Source organism: Platalea leucorodia, assembly GCF_965183815.1.
Source record: "Platalea leucorodia genome assembly, chromosome: 2".
Lineage (NCBI taxonomy): Eukaryota > Metazoa > Chordata > Aves > Pelecaniformes > Threskiornithidae > Platalea > Platalea leucorodia.
The window spans coordinates 7721350-7742159 of NC_138824.1; the positions used below are offsets into that span (position 1 = coordinate 7721350).

Sequence of the window (20810 nt, forward strand, 5' to 3'; positions counted from 1 at the left end):
AAGACCTTTTTGGAATCGTGACTGTGGATGATAAAAGGAGCTCCTCAGATGATCATAATCAACATATTGTTTGCGTGCAAATACAAATTGAGTATTCAGCTTGTGTTTTCTCCTTTCATCTTCATACAGAGGTTGCTCACTTCTCATGTCCCTCTTTTTCCCATTTTGCTGCACTAACGAGTTTTTAATGCAAAGGAAAAGTGATTATAAGCAGTGAAGCAAAGACAGCTTTATAGAGCAAGACTGAGGAATTGAAGACATAGATCAGAGCTATCCACCAACCTAAGATAAAAGAGAAGTTCATGAAAACAGAGACATATAAATAGCTTTGATTTCATTATCATTAGACAAGAAAGGACAAAAAATGGAATAGCTATAAAGCTGTTCATACCTAGTAAGTTGCCTATATTAATAAAAGAATCTATGCAGAAAACATTAAAGTGATAGCATAGAACAGGAAAATATTCTATAGTAAAATTTTTGTTCATATCTGGCTTTAGTGTAGTGTAATGTGATTACCAGATTGTAATAATGTAAAAAATACAAATATTATGTATGTATTAAATATCTTATTCGTTGATGCTGTGTTTTCATTTCATTGTTAAGCATGGCTTATTCGTCTAGACTTTTCTCCCTCTCCCTCTTTCCTTTTGAACACAGATTCTGGGGGTTGTATTTCTATGACTGATTTCATTGTTTATCAGATCTAGAATTACAGACAAATTAAATAGTTGGTAGCTTTTATAGGAAGCTTTTGTTTGGTAGATACATGTACCTAGTTATAATATTCACAAGAGAAGTACCTAATTACATTTGAAAGGTGCTTGACTAGATAAAGAATGATTTGTGTATAGTGTTTTCTGATTGCAGTTAGAAAGCTAATATAGAAAATTAGCAGCTGGGAGTGGGGAGGAGTAATAAATGTTCTTGTTCTGAGAAATAAATTTGTTCTTCCAAGATTAGGTCAATCCTAATGCTTCACTTCAGTTTTGCTCTTACAAAATATTTTTTTTTCATTAAGTATAAATTAAGTAAAACACTAAAATAACGCTATTTTCCAGGAAATATCCTATCATCACAAAAACTAAAATGGCATGATTCATGGGCAATATCTATTGTTTTTGATTAATCAGGATTTTCTGGCCAAATCAAAAAAAATTGCTGACTAGCTGTAGCTAAGGGACACTGAAATTCTTCTGAGATTTTAATAATAGAAGTATTTTCATTACTCTGCAGTTTACTTACAATATAGTCAGCTTTTGTAGCTTTCTCAGATGCAGTACTTTACCCATTTAAGAAATGAGAAAACTAAGAAGGGCTGTTAAGTGAGTTGCCTAGAGGGAAAGAAAAAATCCATGTCAGACTGGAACAAGGTTTCAGAATACTGCTTAAATCAGTGTCATGTCCTCAGCTGATAGATTTCTTGTCCAGTGCAATCCATTTTGGTGCTCTACATTTTGTAGCTTAATTTATTTTGACACTGAAACTCAGCGTAAGAATTGCATTAACATTCTGTGCCTTTTTGCCATTCAGCTGTCTATTGCAAAGGTCCTCTGTCATGTTCTTGCCCTAGGTTAATACAGTAAACAAGATGTATTTCAGTATATCTATCAGTGAGTGATTTTTACATAAGTACTATGAATTTCCTGTCTGCTTTAGTATTGCAAAGTAAATTGGAGCTCGTAAGGTAATGAATAATTAATCTTTCTTCCATTTGTGAGAATAATTTTTAGAACCAGGTCTTTTATTTTTGACATGAAACTATTACCTTGGAAACTATTTAAACATTTGCACAAAGTCCACAAACATACTATTTCAAATATCAGTTGTATTATGTGACTTAGTTATCCATTATTTCAGTGTTTTTCATACTGAACTCATACTGTTTTCAAGTTTATAGGCTTAATTACATGCCATTCAAGACAAAGGGGAGCTAAGTAAACTATAATTTAGACAGCCTCACCTATATGTTGAAAAATGTGCTTCAGTAAACTGATCATACTGGAATATCTGTACAGTATCCCTACCAAATAACCTTCCATTTGCATTTAAGTAATTTTCTGATTTTATTGTCTTTAGGTCAATGGAACAGAAATTGAATATGAATTTGAAGAAATTACTTTGGAGAGGGTAAGTGTGATTTATTCTTCTCTTATAGGAAAAAATATAATCTGTAATAAAAATAATGCGATTACTTATGAAATTAAAATTAGTTAAGAATAGAATTAGTTATCTTTTGAATAAAGATGTCCACTCTTTATTCTAAAATGTGAAATGAAAATGGGAGCGATACAACAGGAGAAGCCCTTCATGTTTTTAAGAAGTTTCAGGTGTAGCTACTTGGAGATTAGTATCCAGAATGCTTTTCTTCCCCATAACTATGTCAGTGCTCAAATAGGTGTTTGACTGTTGGGAAGAGCCTGTGTGACTTGGTAACTCTCTTTTAGCTTGTGAACTGGAATTGTGGAATCTTTTCTCTTTTAACCTCCTTGATTTCTTTGCATGTGTGCATGACAATAGAAGACATGTAGTCTTATACTATAAAAGAAAAATTGCAAAAGTGTTTTTAATGTTCAAGCGACTATATAAAAGCTGTGGACCATACCTCAGTGTAAAGGATATGTTTATGCAAGTCTGAATTGCATGAGCTATCATTAGGGCTGGCAGTGAAGGCTTTGTTGGTAGTGTGGTTTAAAAGTAGCACCAAAACAAAGAGAGATATTTAAAAATTTGTGCTGCATTATATTTTCCTGGGTTTGGTGGGTTTTCCTTGCCTTTTGGTTACGTAACTGCTTTCTTTAGACTGTGGACTTTCTTTGCCACAAGATCAAGACCAGATGGGCTGCATATTTTGTGAGAAAGAAAGTCTAAGCTTTGTCATAGGCCTTACGAAGATTGCTAATGGAGGCAAGATTGTCATTGCTGAATTCCTTCAATATTCTACCAACATTCTGGTAATATGAAGTTTTATCATCTTGGAGCAAACACAGTTAGACTTCTTTCTACATAAAATGTTCGAATGCAAGGCCAGATTTGCCAAGATGTGACTGATGCTATATGAACGAATTCCTGTAAGGTAGCAAACTACCATTAAATTAGATACTTAGATTATACAATTCATTGCACTTTTTCTGCATGTTATATTTTTAATTGTCCAGGATAACGAATTTCATAACCATTCAACTTAAAGGGATACAAGTATATGTTCTCATTGATTTGTTCTGTCAGGCAAATTCTGAAAGAGCAATACATCTTTTTACCATAGCCATCCTTGTAACAGATAACATATAGGCACTTTTTATCTACTGTCTCTCAACTTATTTGTGCATCACTAGTTATTCATTGGACTAGAGTTTCCAAAGGTCACTGAACAGAACACATGCCTCCTGGGTGATATTTTGAAAACCACTTTATTTTTAATAGATGTGTAAGTTATCGGTGTACATAGTGCAGAGTGAATGTGATTTGCGTCTCCTGTACCTGCCTGATGCAGATAATTAGTTATTCATAATATAATACCACATAATATCAGTTAAAGACTGATCAACAATAGCAAAAAAAGCTACAGACTTTAAAGGAGGATATTTCAGTTGTTTTCTGGATGTGGCTGGATCTGTGGCTTCTGATTATTACTGCTTGAAATGTTCTGTCACATGTATCAGTGTTTTGTCTCAACGACAGGGTACTGTGTCTGCTGGTTTTTGTGTGAGATATAAAACACAAGTGATTGCCTTTAAATAGCTGTCATTTATGTTAGACTAAAAGCATTTTTAGAAGAAAGACATTCTCCATGTTGATTACCCATTTTCTTCCACAAAACTGCTTTTAGAAATTAGATGGAAAATCATCTCTCTCTATTTAATGGCAAAGCTGCAAAATGTATTAACATTGCTGCTGTTGAGAGATAAAAATGTAGTTTGTCCATATCAAAGAGTTGGTAATAAACTTTCAATTTTAAGTCCAGTTATCCAGGTTACAGAATTCTGCATCCCAAGACCATCAAATATTTTCTTCATGACATTTATCCACATTTTGAAATAGTCAATATAATTTAAAGGATTTTACAACATAAAAGATAAATTGGTTGAAGGTGTATTAGGGCATTAGGGCTTTTGTACTCTTTTCTTTTTTCTGGTTTTTTGTTTTTTTTTTTTTTTTTTTTTTTTTTTATAGCAGAATGAAAGGGAAGGTGGTAAAGGATTGATTACTTCAGAACATTTCCCAGTCTCTATAGACTTGGCAAGGACACCATTAAGTTAATTGTAGGAGGTCACCTTCATCCACAGGTGCCATGAATTTGTGGGATGTATTCCTGAGGAGAGTTACTGGCTTAGGCATGACCCTTGCCCCAGGATGAAGAGGTGGTTCCATCCCTTAGGGTAACATAGGACTGCTGTGTGCATGTTGGCAGAATGCATCCCATGTGGAGCTGGGGAACAGATCAGCAGGGTCTCAAAAATGCCAAAAGGAAACCCTGCTAAGGGACTGTGGGCATGGACAGTGCAGAGCTTGCTAAGCATCACCAAGCTGCCTGAGACCCAGCTGGTGTACCAAGAAATGACTGCAAGGATGCAGTGGGCTTGTGTAGAAAGCTTTTTTATTTTTGCTCTTTGATATAATGTTGTTCAGTTGTTTCTATTTAAAATGTTGGGTCCTAGTTTACAGTTTAACAAGACTTGGCGTTTTGAGCTTAAAAGACTTCAGTGAGAGCTAACAAAGACAGTGAATTTGAGGCAGATCCACCTTAAAGCTGTGATCAATGCTGTTCCAGGAGCTCAGGAAGTTGTAAGAACGCCTCTGCCAGCCCCTTCCTTAGTGGCATGCTCTTATCCTTTTACTGTTCTTCAGTTGTGCCAGCCATTTACTACCAATCCCTGAGCCCAAGAGGATCGCTGTTAAATAAGAGATCCTCATTTAGAATTCTCATAAGAACCTACTTGAGTAACACAATTACACAGTTAAGAGAAATCAAACAATTTCTCTTCTCTTTAAAAAAAAAAAAAAGACAGTTTTAATTTCTTCAGCTGCTTCAAAGAATATGTGAGTTTCTCTGCTAACTTACAGGCATAAAATGCAGATCCAGGTGTAAACTAAGACTTGGTGATTTGTAATAAACTACAATGCCCAAATGCACACTTAGAAAAAATTCCTTAAAATAAGCCATTACCTTGCTCTCCTTGAGTATTAAAGACACCGTAAAAAGGAAGCTCTACATAAAATGACTGATATTACTGCAGTGATGTTACTCTTTCATTACTGCAGGACTTGAAAAATGTATCCATCGCTATCAAGAGACCAATTTGCACTTGTAGATCAGTGGTCAGTGTAAGAGATAACTGTGACAAAGAGACTCTGTGACAAAGCCTAGCCTAACTTCTCTAAGCCAGAGGAAAGTTTTAATTGATTGACTCCTTGGTACAGCGCTGTGCTTGGAGACATATGCTGAAGAGAGGTTTTTGATAGAAGTTGATGGAATATCAGCCAATATCAACAGTTACCTTGAAAAAGTGTAAAGACAGACAGTGGGTCACTTAATGAGTCGTGTTGGATTCATGCCGAGTTCAACGTCTGAGTTCAGATCTCAGTACTTTTTGGCTCATCTAACCTTGCCTATTCTTTAGATGTTCGAGAAAAAGAGGGCAATTATGATTAGTAAAGCTGTTTTCACAGAATCTTTTGATGCTTCAGCATGTATTTTCATTCTGTACCTGTATAAAAGTAAAATTATATTACTTTTTGTGGAATAGACTGTTCAGAAAAATTAAATTCTATCAACACTGGGACTAGAGACATCTAGTTCCCTGTGCATTTGCATCATGAGATTGACTGACCTTGGTATCTGAACAGGTCGAGCTCTGACTGAGAATTTTCCCAAGGCTGAGACATGCATGAAGTGTCTCTATTTCTTTTTCTTTTATACTCCTGTGGGTTCTCTGGCCTATGATAACAATTCAGGTTACACTGCAGAATGTCCCTGTTTTTAATGAACCACATCATTTTACAAAGTTTTTAGGAACTTACTGTTTTGTTTCCTCTTCACTTTTTCAGGTTTGGTTGCAATTGGCTATTGGGCTTACTACTGTTGAGGAGAGACAGGCATGGATGCTCACATAGCATAATTATTTCCTTAGAAAATCAGGTTAAAGATATTCCAAAAGAGTACATTCTCAATAATGATTTGTCATCTTGGAGTGTGCTGTGATAATTCTGATAAATTTTATTCTGTATCCACCACATGCTCTGTTCAGCAGAGAGACTGAAACCCTGCTCTCTCTTCTTTCCTTTGACTTGATCTTTCAGTGACATCAAGTGCCATGAGAAGATTTCATTTTTCTAGTTCAAGATTACTGTTCTCTAAAAGGTTGGATTTCCGCATTTCCACCAGATTCAAGAATCTATTCAAATCTCAACTAGAAAGGCTAAAACTGTAAACATAAGTAAACTTAAAGGGTAAAATTTAAAAATCCTGAGGAAACAGTGGAAAAAGCAATCCTCATACATTTTAGTAGAGTAAGGAATTTATTTCAGGGCTTTTATTTACTTTGGTACATTATAAACCTAAGAGATAATTACTACTGTACTATTAATCATGCTGTTTCCATCACTAATTTCCTTTGTGAAATGCAGAAGTTTGCAAAAATATAAAGAGGTGCACTCCACTGAACACTGAAGAGCAGTGGGAATTGGATTGTATTCAATGACACAACGATTTTAATTTGACTCAAAGTCTTAGTTTTTATATCTATCTATCTGTCTTGTTTTGGCAGAGATCATAGAATCATAGAATGGTTTGGGTTGGAAGGGACCTTTAAAGGTCATCCAGTCCGTCCCCCCTGCAATGAGTAGGGACATCTTCAACCAGATCAGGTTGCTCAGAGCCCCATCCAGCCTGGCCTTGAATGTTTCCAAGGATGGGGCATCTCCCACCTCTCTGGGCAACCTGTGCCAGTGGTTCACCATCCTCAGCATAATAAATTTCTTCCTTATGTCCAATCTAAATATACCCCTTTTAGTTTAAAACCATTACCCCTTGTCCTATTGCTATTGGCCCTGCTAAAAAGTCTGTCCCCATCTTTCTTATAAGCCTCCTTTAAGTACTGAAAGGGCACAATCAGGTCTCCCTGAAGCCTTCTCTTCTCCAGGCTGAACAACCCCAACTCCCTCAGCTTTTCCTCATAGCAGAGGTGCTCCATCCCTCTGATCACTTTTGTGGCCTCCTCTGGCCCCGCTCCAACAGGTCCATGTCCTTCCCGTGCTGAGGACCCCAGAGCTGGACACAGTACTCCAAGTGCGGCCTCACCAGAGCAGAGTAGAGGGGCAGAATCCCCTCCCTCGCCCTGCTGGCCACGCTGCTTTTGATGGAGCCGAGGATACGGTTGGCTTTCTGGGCTGCGAGCACACGTTGCTGTCTCATGTCCAGCTTTTCATCCACCAAGATCACTGTTTGCTTGTATGTCTGGGAAATAAGGTTTTCACTATTAGTCAGTAGTGTATCTGCTTTCTGCCTTTTTTAAGGTGTTAGGCACCAATTGTTCATCAGCACACTTTGACCTCTCAGGAATGAGATTGTAGGACAATGCAGTGCCAGAGAAGTCCTCCTTTATGCAGTTCAGGAATAACAGAGTGAATGGGAGTGGTCAAGAAATGGCCACTAGGAAAAGGTATTTTCAAAGTTTAAAAACTTATGCTGTAGACCCATGCCTTTTGAGAACCCAGCGTGCACAAATCAATATCCAACCATTGACAGCGCCAGTGGAGTGGTCTGACATCTTCCAACAGAAGAAAGTAGATCTTTTAAAGTGAGTGTCCTTCAGGCACCTGCCGAGCTCCTCCAAACACAGGTTTATAGTAGAATAGTGACCTAGGGGTGTTTATTGCAATAAAGCTCACCCACAGGAATTTTTTCCTGGAAGGGGCCAGCACAGTCTGCCTACAAGAAGAGGCAGAGGTATCTATGTATGGAGCCAAGTTATCATCAAACAGAAAATGTGAATCCCATCTTTTTTATTGTTGTGCAGACAATTTGAAAAACTGATCTCTTGGGTATCCATATAGAGTCTTTGCAGTGTATTTCTCTGTGTACATGTAACACAAAGTTCTGTAAAATGAAAAAGAAATTCAGAAAAATCCTTAAAAATTCAGGTGTAGCGCATGCAACCACTGTGCAGGAAGTTCTCTTATGGTTTCTAGTTCCAACCACATGTCTTAGTTTAGATTTAACAAAAGATTTTGCTGCTGATAGGCAGTTGTGTCAGTGGTTGCAGTTTACCATCAGAGAGGTTTGTAAGCATTGGAAAGGGCAGACTCTCTGGCCTCAGGATGCAATGGCTTACGCAAGGTCTACATTCTCCTTTCGTCTCTTGTGCCTTACCAGATTTTGCTTTGACCTTAGGTTGTGCAAGAGCGAGCTAATGAAAGGAGCTGAAGGAGCCTGGTGTGCAGTCCTGCTAATGTGGCACTGAAATACCAGGTCAATATTTTCCAAAGCAACTGCACTATTTGGTTGCTTTAGTTCAATGACCTAAATTAAAATTCCTTGGAACAGCCTGATTTTTTTTTGTAACATTATTCACCCAAAGCATGTGACTTTGTGTCACCTCAGAGCAGCCCTAATTTGGCACCCAAAGTATAACTAATCACTGGAAAACTTTGTTCTTTGTTCTTATTCTGTCAGAGAGTCATTATGCTGAAACTATTCCTGGTTGTAGAGCTGTGCAGGTCTTGTGGGGGCCTGTTCCACCTGTTCTTGGTAGAGGTAGAAAACGTGCCAGTCTGCAGGATGCATGGAAAGGCAGGAGAGCCGGGAGAGGGAGGGCTGTACCTTTTGAGGGACAGAAGCTCCTGCCCTGTGTTGTTAGCTGTCATTCTCCACATTCAGCGTTTGGGACTAGAAACTCAATAAACCCACTTAACTGTCTTACTGAAGACTATTGGCTAGAGAAGTGAAGGAACAGCTGTTAATATTATATCCCTCTTAGAGATATGAACAAAATATTTTTATTTGTTGTTATTGCTGTTAGCAGTTGCATTGCTACAGGTTGGGAGTGCAGTGAGGTAGAACTGGTGAGTTGCCCACAGTTTTCCTGAAAGCAGTGATAGGACTAGGAGGACTAGTCTGTTTAGTGTTGTCCTCTCCAGATAGGGGTGATCTGGACTGCTTCAGAATATGCACTGCCAGAAGAATTTTGAGTTTTCCAGGTGTCCTGGTTCCAGCTGGGATAGAGTTAATTTTCTTCTTAGTAGCTGGTATAGTGCTGTGTTTTGGATGCAGGATGAGAGTAATGTTGATAACACACTGATGTTTTGGTTGTTGCTGCATAGTGCTTACACTGGTCAAGGACTTTTCAGCTTCCCATGCTCTGCCGGGTGCACAAGAAGCTGGGAGGGGGCACAGCCAGGACAGCTGGCCCAGACTGGCCACAGGGCTATGACATACCGTATGGCGTCATGCGCAGCATGTAAAGCTGGGGGAAGAAGAAGGAAGGGGGGATGTTCAGCGTGATGGCGTTTGTCTTCCCAAGTAACCATTATGCGTGATGGAGCCCTGCTTTCCTGGAGATGGCTGAACACCTGCCTGCCGATGGGAAGTAGTGAATGAATTCCTTGTTTTGCTTTGCTTGCGCGCACGGCTTTTGCTTTGCCTATTAAACTGTCTTTATCTCAACCCATGAGTTTTCTCACTTTTACTCTTCTGATTCTCTCCCCCATCCCACCGGGTCGGGGAGTGAGCAAGCGGCTGGGTGGGGCTTAGTTGCTGGCTGGAGTTAAACCAGGACACCAGGGCAAGTGCTAAAAAAGCACATGGCTTTCCACTGAGCCTCTGTTTATCAGGAAGACTTGCCCTATATTTCATTATTGCTGCAGCTGTGCAGAGGTTGCATCCTTTCCCAGCTGTGGAGTGGCAGCAGTTCTCATCCCAATAGTCACAACAGAAAAGCTGCAAAGCCGTGAAAGGGGAGACGAAGGAAGAGGAAAGGCTATAAGTGACTAGGGAAAATATTTTAACTGCTACAGTTTATAGCTACACTGTGATTAGCAAAAGAAGCTGAAATAATACTATATATTTAGCTCCCTCTGCGTGCCTATCAAAGAAATTCATATTTTCATATTGTAATCTTAGAATCTTGCTTTTAAATCTATGTGTCTGAAAAACATTGCATGGATGCTAAGTCAGTTAAATCAGAATAGTGTATTTCCTTGGAATTTATCACTGCAATGCCATTTACGCTCCTCTGAAGGCATTACCTGCAGGAGGTCCCCTTCCATGCATGTGTGCTAGCTTTATATTTCAGACAGAAAAAAATAAGTAGTTTGGATTTACACTTGATGATTCAAGCTTTCCAGGGCAAAGAATATTTTTATTACTATGAATTAGGCTTTTATTCATTTGTATATTTATTTTTGAAGGTCTATATGTTCTTAGTAATTCATATATTCGTTTCTGGGTATTTCTTTAGATGAGAGGTTCACAGTTTGTTTCAATGAGTCCTCAGGTCCAGGTAAGGTTATGAGAGTTTTCCTGTTGTGTGAGAAATTTTAAAAAACAGAATATTCTGTTATGAAAGCTCACTGTGGTATTTTAGAATTTCCAAAATAATTTGAAGCTTTGAAGAACGCTCAAGCAGAAGAAGAAAATTGAAGATTGTTTGATATATTTTGTTTAATTTAATAAGAGTCACTCAACACACTGAGCCATTTTATTCCCAAAGGAGTAAAAGTAATTTCATTCCCCAATATATTGAATCACGAGCCTGAAGTTACTCAAACTCTCTGCGTTAAAAACTCACAGGGAATTTGTTCAGGGAGAGCATGTCAGTAGAAAATACACATACTAGAAAGAAGGCATTAACACAATACTAGAAAGTATTCTGAAAGTGATAGAAACAAATTAAAAATCAACTGCAGAAAAAAAGTCCCCAATAGCGGTAATGCATTTTCCATATCAAAAGTGAAGAAAAGTTGAAAAGTTAAGCAACATTTATTTAAGATTTCAAAAGCTACCTATGCAAGTACAGGAAAAAGAATTATTCATGTTCTTCTCTACTTGAAAGTTATCCCTTTAACTTTGCCAAGATCACTGAGACCTTGACTTGCCTATTATGTGAAATTTCATGCAAGTCATAGCTGCCTAGAGGCAGCGTTCTGCTGCTGTTTCTTTTAAATTATTATTATATTGACATTTTATTTTTCAGGTAATATCACTAATTTATTGCCTTTCTCTCATTTCCTAACTCACTTGCTCTCACCAGATAGTTAGCAGTGAGTAGTTCTGCTGCTTTTTTGTATTATTTATGGCTTTACATGAAAATTGCATTTACTTTAGATGTAGCTCTTTAAGATGTGGCCTTTCAGCTTATTTACTCTATTATCTTTAGCTAGCGAAGTCCAAGCTTTATCCTGTTCAGCGTTTGGAATGTGAGCATCTAAGGAGGCTGCCTGTGAAGCTGCCTCGGTAGGGAAAGGAGAGCAGAAAGCACCCCAGGGTGTCTTGTGCCATCCCAGGCCAGCAGTGTAATGCAGGCAGAGGGAAACTCCCTCTGCAGGTGCAAATCGCAGTGGCTAGCTAAGACTTTTACAGAGTTGAACTTGCAGAATATCGCAGTTTCCGAAAGGAATACTTAGGTGCGCAGTAGATAATGTTGGGCTAATGAAAAAAATCTTTGCACAGTGAAACAGGGCAGCCTTTTGTATCCTAGTCCTCTAGGCTGATGCAGGAAAGAGGAATTTTTCCCTCCAGCTTAGCATTTCTGCTGTTGTTAGGCAATAATTTTGCCTGGAAATAATTTTGCAGGAGTAAATCCTTTATTGATTTGAGAGTTTATCACAGATTTAGGGGTGTTCTGAGTGCTTGGATAGCGTCCTAGCTTTCAGAAAGTGCAAAGAAATGGGTATTTTGCTCCACGCTGTTCCGCTTGTCCAAACTGGCATAAAAGCCTACGAGTAGAAATCAAACTAAGCGTATCACCCAAGCAAACCTGAGGTGTCCCACCCTGCAATACTTCAAATCAATCAGCACTAGGCACTAATGAGCAGAGCTGCAGAGTGTGACTTCCAAATAAACATATCAGTTCTAAATAAAAGCTTCTGGAGCACTAATAGGAGGGTATGTATACACTAAAAAGGAGTAATATGTGTGTCTGAGATGCTGATTTTTCCACAAAAGTATGTAGAAATCTTCTGGCAGAAAGATTGAGAAAGCAGAGCAGAAAAAAAAAATAAAATGACAAAGGAGCTACAAAGCAGTGGTTCAACTCAGTTTTCACTTCCTTTTGCAATTGGCATTGGGAAATAATATGTAGATTTAAAATGATATGTACATTTAAATAAATGAGAATGATGAACCTCAATTTACGGGTAGAAAATGAATCATTCTGGAGATGATAGTAATCATCTTGCAGCAAAGATGGTCATTTTCAAGGCAGGACTTTTTAAAAGGCATCTTTGATGTACTGGATTTGTCTTTTCTGAAAAAGCAATGTTTTGCATTGCAGAAAATTGCCTTTCATTTTTGTTATTAATTTAGAATCAATTGTAATGCATAAATTAGGGTCACTCAACCTTGGGGAATCAGTATGCCGCTTCAGTAGGGAATAGCACTGCAAAGACAGAGAGAAATAAAGGGGAAAAAAAGAAGGAAATAATCTGCTGGCTTACCCAGACTGAATTCCACAACTGTCATTGCTGTGCATCGTAACATAGTAATACGGCATCACAATAAAAATATCTAATTTGCTCTGTGGATGCAGCATTGCAGTTATTTTCTGTTCTTATGCAGTTATATTTGAAGCAGCCAGAAGATCATTTGTCTTCTAGTTATAACTACCATCCAGCTTCAGCTTCTCTCTGACTTTATGAAGGGAAAAAAAGCTCTTTCTCGTCCAAGGAGGGTCGAGAGTTGATTCGGTATACTTTCTTGCAAAGTAGTTTTGCAGGAACAGCAGCCCACTTTGTAGCATGTAGAAGATGTCTGGAATGATATGATACGGACCATTTCCTCTCAAATTTTGTTGCTATATGTAAAACTGCAACTAAACGTCAAATGGATAAGGTAACTTCAGGTATGTTGAAGCTGTGAGTAGTTGAAAAGCAATTGTATGCTGCTCATGCGTGTTTTATATTGCAAGATACTACTTTACTCTAAGAGTTTGACCTAACTGGTGAGTCTCAAGCATGGCTTGAAAGTCACCTTATGCAGCTTAATGTGATCTATGAATTCTGACTGAATTCTATGAATAATTTATTTTTTTGAGTGGTTTTTAATTTTGCAGAGTTTAACTGTTTGCACTTGGAGCACAATACGCATTTCCTATACCTCACCTGCAAAGCAGAAGTGAGCATAATTTCACTGAGAAAGTTTGATACACAAATTGCCATTAACAGGATTAAACTATATAGGAAAAAAAAAAAAAAAAAAAAAAAAAACAATAAAATAAATTATGAGCTTGTAACTTTAATCTTTACTAATGTTAAATAATGCTTTAACGTGCAAATATTTTTCTCAACTGTGATGATTATGATAAGGTACTTAGTGTTTTTATCATATTTCATGATGGGGAAACTTGAAGCACAGAAAAGCAGGCCAGCTGTAAAAATAGCATGAAAATACACATATCCTAATCTGTAGTCTAGTAACCTACTTATTGAAGTACACTTTGAAGAGTACACAGTGAAAAGTACCTACTCATTGATATCAAGGATCTTAATAGTAGTACAAAATTTACAGAAGTTTAGGAAAAATGGGAAAGAAGATAGTAATTTTATATGCTTAAAATGTCCCTTCAATTTTTAAAAAGGCTAAAATATGTGCACTAACTACTCGTCCATCCAGTATTTATTTAGGAATGAGAAATGTAATATGAATAATTAGTTTATACAAAACATTGGCAAATGTAGTTACAAAACAAATACTTGACAAATAGATATTTTAATTATATTTCCAAAGCAGAAATAGGGCTGCACTACACAGTGAGGAACTTGTACCTGTTTTTGCCAATAAATGTATAAGATAATTAAAACACTGAATATTGAAATCATAATTGGATTTTTGAGCAAGGAGAAATGCTATACCTGTGCAACTAACATTATAATGAATATGCTTAGAGATTTCATATTAAGCTTTCTCATAGGAAATCTAGAGATCTATTGTTATAATTCAAATGAGGGGAATGCCTTTCTGAGAGGAAGCTTAGAAAAGGCATATGACATTTCTAGGTGTATTCATTATAGTATGGCTGAGGGAGAAATGAGGGAGTCAAGTGTGTGTCTGTGCATCTGTGTGTAGACCTACAGTAAAAAGGAATTGTAACTGCTTAGAGCTATAAATTTTGAGCTAAAGTAACGAAAGCCATTAAAAATCAATGTCTACCCTGATTTTCCACATCCAAACAATGCCATTACTCATCTCTTCCAACAGCAGAGAAATATCTGTTGAAATGGGCTGAGGAAAACTATGATCTTCCTGAAACTTCAGTGCTAATTTAGCTAGGTGGAAGGAAATCAGATAAAACAAAATGCAGTGAGGACTTAGAGCCTAGTGCAACTCTATATGTATAAAGCCCCAAACTATCTTTAATTATGAGAATGGGCTAGGGCCTTGATTTTCCAATCTGATTTCTAAAGGAGTTTGTTGAACAGCATCTGCATCTGTCATGCTGAGTTTTCAAAAGATCTTTGAGTACTGAAGAAATGTCAATGTATTGAAGGAGAGCTAACGCCGTGGCTGGCGGTGCTTAAAAGGGGTAAATGGGATGGTGTGAGTCATCGTGGTATCTGTGTAGGTCAGAGTAAAAGGAGTGCCAGACTGTGCCGGCTAAAACACAGTTAGATATTATAAACTGGCCAAATCTGAAGTCATATGTCAAGAAAGAGAATAGAGCCTGTGTATGAAATCCAGGACTCCCGCCTGGAAAGCAATGAATCTGCGAAAAGTCCTGGGCCTCCTTGGCTGGTCATCAGTCAAACACAATTTTCAGTCTGGTGTTGTAGCCAAAGATCTAGTGAAGACCTTAGGTGCATAACTGAGGACTGCAGAGTAGAACAGGTTTTGGGATGTGGAATACAACAGGATTTGGGACCTGATGTGTAAAACTTTTGGAATATCTTGCTTAATTCTACTTGAAAAAGGTACTGATAACTGAAGTGTCTTTAGGGGAGGCCTTGAGGGTTATTGTGACTTTGGAAAACACACTCTCTTAGTGAGAGACACAGGAAGCTTTATGAGTTTAACTTCTTGGGGGGGAAATTAAGGGGTGACTTGGTCAGAGAAAATATGCATTTAAATGAGAAACAACCCTTACGACAGTGTTCTTCATCCTACCTGGAAGGAGATAACAGGAGCTGATGGTTTGATGTTGAATTTAGACATGTTGAGACTGGACATAAATATGTTAATAGGTTAGCAATGACAAATGAGAAGGACTGGATGAAAGTTTTAGGAAAGGCAAAAGGGTGTTAAGCAGCAAGAAAGACAGTAGCTGATAGAAAAAAAAAAAAAAAAGGAGCATAATATAAGTACTAAGAAGGAGAGAATACTAATGAATGCAAAATAGGTTGTCAAACACTAACCAATCTGACAAAGGGCAAAATGGACATTTTGGGAAGGACAAGGGACACAGCAGGATGTTGGTAGTTAAGATCAGGTTCAGCCACGTTAGTGTATACATGTGACAGATAGCTGTGTATGTAGCACACTTTTGAGAGATCAGCAAGGTAAACCAAATGCTCAGAAACAACACAGCAACCTTTACTGCCATCCTTCATTTACTTTATGAAAAGTAGAAGACATTAAGTTAAGAAGGCATTAAAGCTACGGTTTTGGTTTGGAAAAAAATGTTCTCAGGGAATGCAAGGAGACAGATATGTGCTCAGTTTCTATAAGAAGGGGGAAAACTGCAAGGCCTATCCTGGCTTTTGTCTCCTTTCTGCAGTCATCGCTCTGCATAAGGAAGAGACATTGTGGAATTAAGTGATACTTTTCTCCAGAGATGATTTAAGTAGGTCCTACAGCCTATATTAGGCAGCAGTTCAAGGTAAAGGATCCAGTTGTGTCCTCTGTCTTAGATTAACTTTGAGGCATTGATTACCTACTTGGACATAATTAAAAAGATGACATTTTTCCAAAACTGTATTTGTAAATTAAATATTTTTATCTCCTTGTTCTGACGAACAGGGTATTTCAGGTGCTATAGCATAATGACTGTTGCTAAATGCTATCATTTCAATGATGACCAGAGTCAGTAGAGATCAGCCCCACAAGTCCTTAATGTTTACCAGATGATATATCAGAGTATCTTTCCACTGCAAACCAATCTTCCATAAATGCAGACTGACCTCTGTATGGCCAAAGTGATTTTTTTGTAGGATTTTTGAAACATTCAGGAAAAATAGTGTTCAGCTTGTTCAAATTTGCTTATAACGTAATAGAGGAGGGATAGAGAAAAACCTGAATAAGAGTAAAGAAAAAGTAATGTATTTGTGAAAAATACATGCTCTATTGAAAACAAGGGCCAAGAAAGAGTGGTTGAAATAACACACACTTGAAATAAAATTTTATAATAGGTATAAACTTTAGACAAAAGCAGCCTACCTGAAGTGGAAATAAAAACAACCACAGCTGTTATGGGACACAAATGTATGCTTTGGAAATCGTCAGATTTTCATTTCTGTTGTATTATTCTACTATGCTTAACAAGCATTTTGCTTGTATCGTATTTTCTCAGGTAAATCTACTCTCTAGATACCACGGCTAACTAGCAAAAGTGATTTATAAATACAAAAGCTCTCGGTTCACTGGAAAACAGTGTACTTATGAAAAATGCACAAGTCAAAGTGAATAATGAAACACAGTGCAGCAACCAAGCTGGATCCTGAAGGCCGGCTGCACTAAAGGGAGCACAACCACATTAACTATTTCTCAACAGGAACATGCGCAACAATACGCTGACAGGACTGTGATGCTAAATAGAGTCAATATACTCCACCGTACACCACAGGGTCAATGTTAGTTTGAGGTTCTTTGCATAGCAATACATTCAAAGTATAACTATGTCCAAAAAAACCCCAAAAAGTCCTATTGGTCAGGTGTACAGCAAAAAACTAAGTCATGAAGAGGTTGATAGGAGCTTGAAAATGGTGGAGCAAAAAAAGTGCCAAACCAGGTGATTTCAGTTGAAGGTGAATTTTAGACTGCATAGAGACCTGCAGCCTATGAGAGAGAAGGGTTTTGTTGAGAAACTGAATGGCAAACCAATATTTTTAAAGCTTAAGTTGAAAATGGAAGTGGAATTGTAAACTTTATTATAACTTTTATCAAAATCTCAATGGCCCCAAATCCTCTCTCCTTGAAAATTTAGAATAACAAAAATGTAGGGACAATGTGCAAACAAGGATACCCTGGAAAATGCCACCAAAAAGCAAACGCAATATTTTCCTACATTTCTTCCATTTCCAATGAGTGTGTTTGTTTTGTTTTGCTTTTACCGTTATATTACTGATACCCTAGCTTTCAGAGGTCTTTAAAATCTAATGATAATTGCTTTTTTTCCTTCTTATCTTTGGAAAAAATAAAATTTTTGAAGATGTTACGGTCTAAGAATTGACTATATAAATAATTTTAATAATAAGTAAAAAGCAAAGTTATGCATCCGTGAAGATACCTGGTAAACTGGTTCTCAGGATTAGTGTGTGTTGTTTTCTCAATTAGGTTTTCCAAAAAGTGAAGGACTCCAGAGCATCTGTTTATCCTGCACATGCTTGCCTTGTATATAACTATCAGAGCCACATTAGCAGAAAAGCTGTTACTTCTTTGAATGGTAAAAGTCATAGTTGGATATAAAACATCTCGAAGTTTTGCCTTTGAGGATGCTATTTATGCGGACAGGATATTTAACAAGTCCTCCAATAAATGCAGTGATTCACCTGGATAATATAATATACATTTATCTTCCCACATTTTGGAGAAAGGTGGTATTTGTGGCTCAGATTCATAAAGGGACTTAGATGGCCAAACCAGCTACATAGATGAAATGCAGGCTTCCAACTTCCAAGTGTGCAGCAAGTACCACAGGGTCTGTGTACATTTCAGAATGTGCTGTCACGGGTGCTGGTGACCCTAATTTCACTCTTGTGTTTTCCTGGAAGTGCTGCTGCTCATAGATCACGACTTGTCTTTCAGCTGGCACCGTAGGAAATTCATGAATGTGATGTTTCTGGGTTTGAGTCACTTACTTAAGAAGTTTGATTTCCCAGAGGAACTCTGAACCTGCTCATTCAATAGGGAGGGAAGAGAAGACATGTGGCAGCTGCCTATCTGTCCTACCCCACCATTCAGGTGTAGACATGGGTGATTAAGATCTCCTTGATTTCCTAAGAAAGCACTTTAGTCCCCAGGCAATTTGCATCCATATGATATGGGGATGTTTGAGCCTTCCTTTCAAAGGAGCAAAAGGAAAGAAAAGCTACTATAGAGTCAAGAATTCATGGTTATCAGGGCCAGGAAGACAACAGATTAGAGGGAATTTGTTTCTGTAGCCTAAGGATGTTCATCTTTCCCAGGGAGGCTGGCAATTGTTTTAAGGACTACTAGGACATTTTGCATTTTAAAAAGTTCCAATCTAAGATCCAGAGACAACGTTAGGTGTGAGCTCAGTGAGTGGGTAGAAAACTGGATCTCAGGTCTCATTCTATTTCTAGCTGCAAAGGATTATTTCTTCTTGAAGTGCCGTTTTTTTTAGTACTCCAAAGATTTGCTAAAATTGTTATTCAGGATGCTATTTATGATACTTGATTTACTGTCTCCTGATCTGATGTAGAGTAAGGAATATGGCTTTGTTTTCATTTCTAAATAAGAGAATCCTCATTTGCATCATTGCTAGGATACAGTAGTACCAGCTGGACAAATCTTGCTAGAAATTTTAACAGATGGATTTAAATCTTTCTTTTTGACATTTCTAACCTGAACACATCTGGGAGACTCTGTTCAGATTAATTTTCAGAGTTTCTGACAGTATCCAAAGGACTTTTGGGAAATTATATGAGTTGTTGCATTGATCAGAACAACTGATCCAAACCTCTTCTGTAACAGCAAGGCCTTTTAAAAGTGCACTGCAAAGCGTTTCAGGGATTTAAAGGTCACAGTGTTTGCATCATAGACAATGGTGTATTCTTCAAAACAAAAGTGCTGCAAGGAAAGCATGTATAAGAGTTCTCTTTGGATGTAAGAAAGGGCAGCATATCCCCATCACGTAACATTTGGGACCTCTAACATTTATACTGTGGAAAACCCAGTCATTAGACGTTTGTCATTTAATTGATTGGTGGCAAGAATGATGTCAACATCAATTTGAAGAGACTACTGCAGAAAACACGAGCTGATTTTATAAGTGTTTTCTTGTGGTGTTTGAGTGAACATCTCTGTGCTGCAAGGTAGAGTCTGAATTCTTGTACTGTTGCTGGGAAGCGAGTTCGAAAGCATTAGACACAGGCAAGACTGAGTGAAAAAGTAAGTCACTCCTAAATCATTTTGTTGTTGTAGCAGTAAATTGTTTGAGAAAACAGTTCATTGTTCTGGAGATATTGAGAAAGTAGACATTAACCCAGTGAATAATTTAAAGCAGTATGCAAACTTGAATGTACGGAGAAACCATTCTTTCTAATTATTTTGTTCTAGTGTTATAAGGCATAGACAAGCACCTGTAAATCTCCTTCCCTTTCTTCTTTTTTCATTTATTCTCTCTCTCTCTCTCTCTCTCTTTCCTTTTATCTTTGTAATGTACCAGTTGAATAGTAAAGCACTTAGCAATAAAGTTTCCTTGAAAAAGCCTACAGAAGCAGCAATATTGTTTAGAATAGAATTAAATTGCACTTCTGTTAAATGTGCAAATTGACCAAAAATCAGCCAATTGTTTTTTGTTGTTGTTTTTATGCTAACCAAAACCAGTGTCCTCTCATATTTGTAGGAGAGAAGAGTGTGTGGTTGTTTGCTTGATCTCATACAGTAGTATGTGGCGATTTAACAAAGAAAAAGAAAGCAAGCTATAACCTGAAAATATTATGAAAAGGAGCTAGAGAAAGGGCAACATTCTGTACTTTTTTTAACTTAGGGAGCTAGTGAAGAAGAGAATGCTATTGTAGCTGGTAAAAGAGAAAATGCAAAAAATGAAAAAAAGAAAAGGCACCCATCAGAAATTCTAAAGGAATGGGTAGAGAATAGAAATCAGACCATCAGAGAAAACGACAGATGGCATGTTCATCTTGCTTTAGGCACGCACTCATAAACTGATCCAAAGCCTCACGAAGTCAATAGGAGGCTCTTCACAGTCACTAATGGATTTTGGATCTGGCCCTAATGAAGAGGGTGATATAGGCAAATTGCCTTACTTAGTCTGCTGATAGAGCTGATAGATGTAGTTTCATAAATGCAAAATAGTAAAAGGATTTTTAAAATCCTTCAGCCTAATATCTACAGGGCAAAGAACTCACAGAAACCACAGCAGGCAGAGGCTGTGTTCTGTGTTGATTTTGTGTTCCAATCAACAATATCATTATGTGTGTATTTTTCATGTTTCTATGCAAATATTTTATAAATATTAAATTTCATAATTTTGTACATGTGCAATGGGGAAAACGGCCCATGGGGTTATTTAGCCTTTATGCACTCATCTTAGCCTGTTTCTAGTGTGTTATTGATCTTTAAAAATATACAGACTAATGTTAGTATAGTAATTATTTTCTCATCTGTATCATTGTGACTTTACTTATTGATCTAGCTGAATTTGGTGATGGTTGTTTCAATTTTAGTATTTCTGGCTACT

At 37.5% G+C, this 20810-nt stretch overlaps 1 protein-coding gene across 6 annotated transcripts in view; it reads left to right on the forward strand.

Annotated features, from left to right (window-relative positions):
- Nucleotides 1–20810, forward strand: part of DLG2 (discs large MAGUK scaffold protein 2) — a gene marked incomplete at both ends in the record, with an annotated part of 1048402 nt that overhangs the window by 650304 nt on the left and 377288 nt on the right. For all 6 annotated transcript variants that reach the window (XM_082337994.1, XM_082337996.1, XM_082337997.1 and 3 more), the window contains one exon: nt 2080–2130. In XM_082337994.1, the coding sequence (XP_082194120.1) occupies nt 2080–2130 (51 nt within the window). The remainder of the gene's footprint in view (nt 1–2079; nt 2131–20810) is intronic.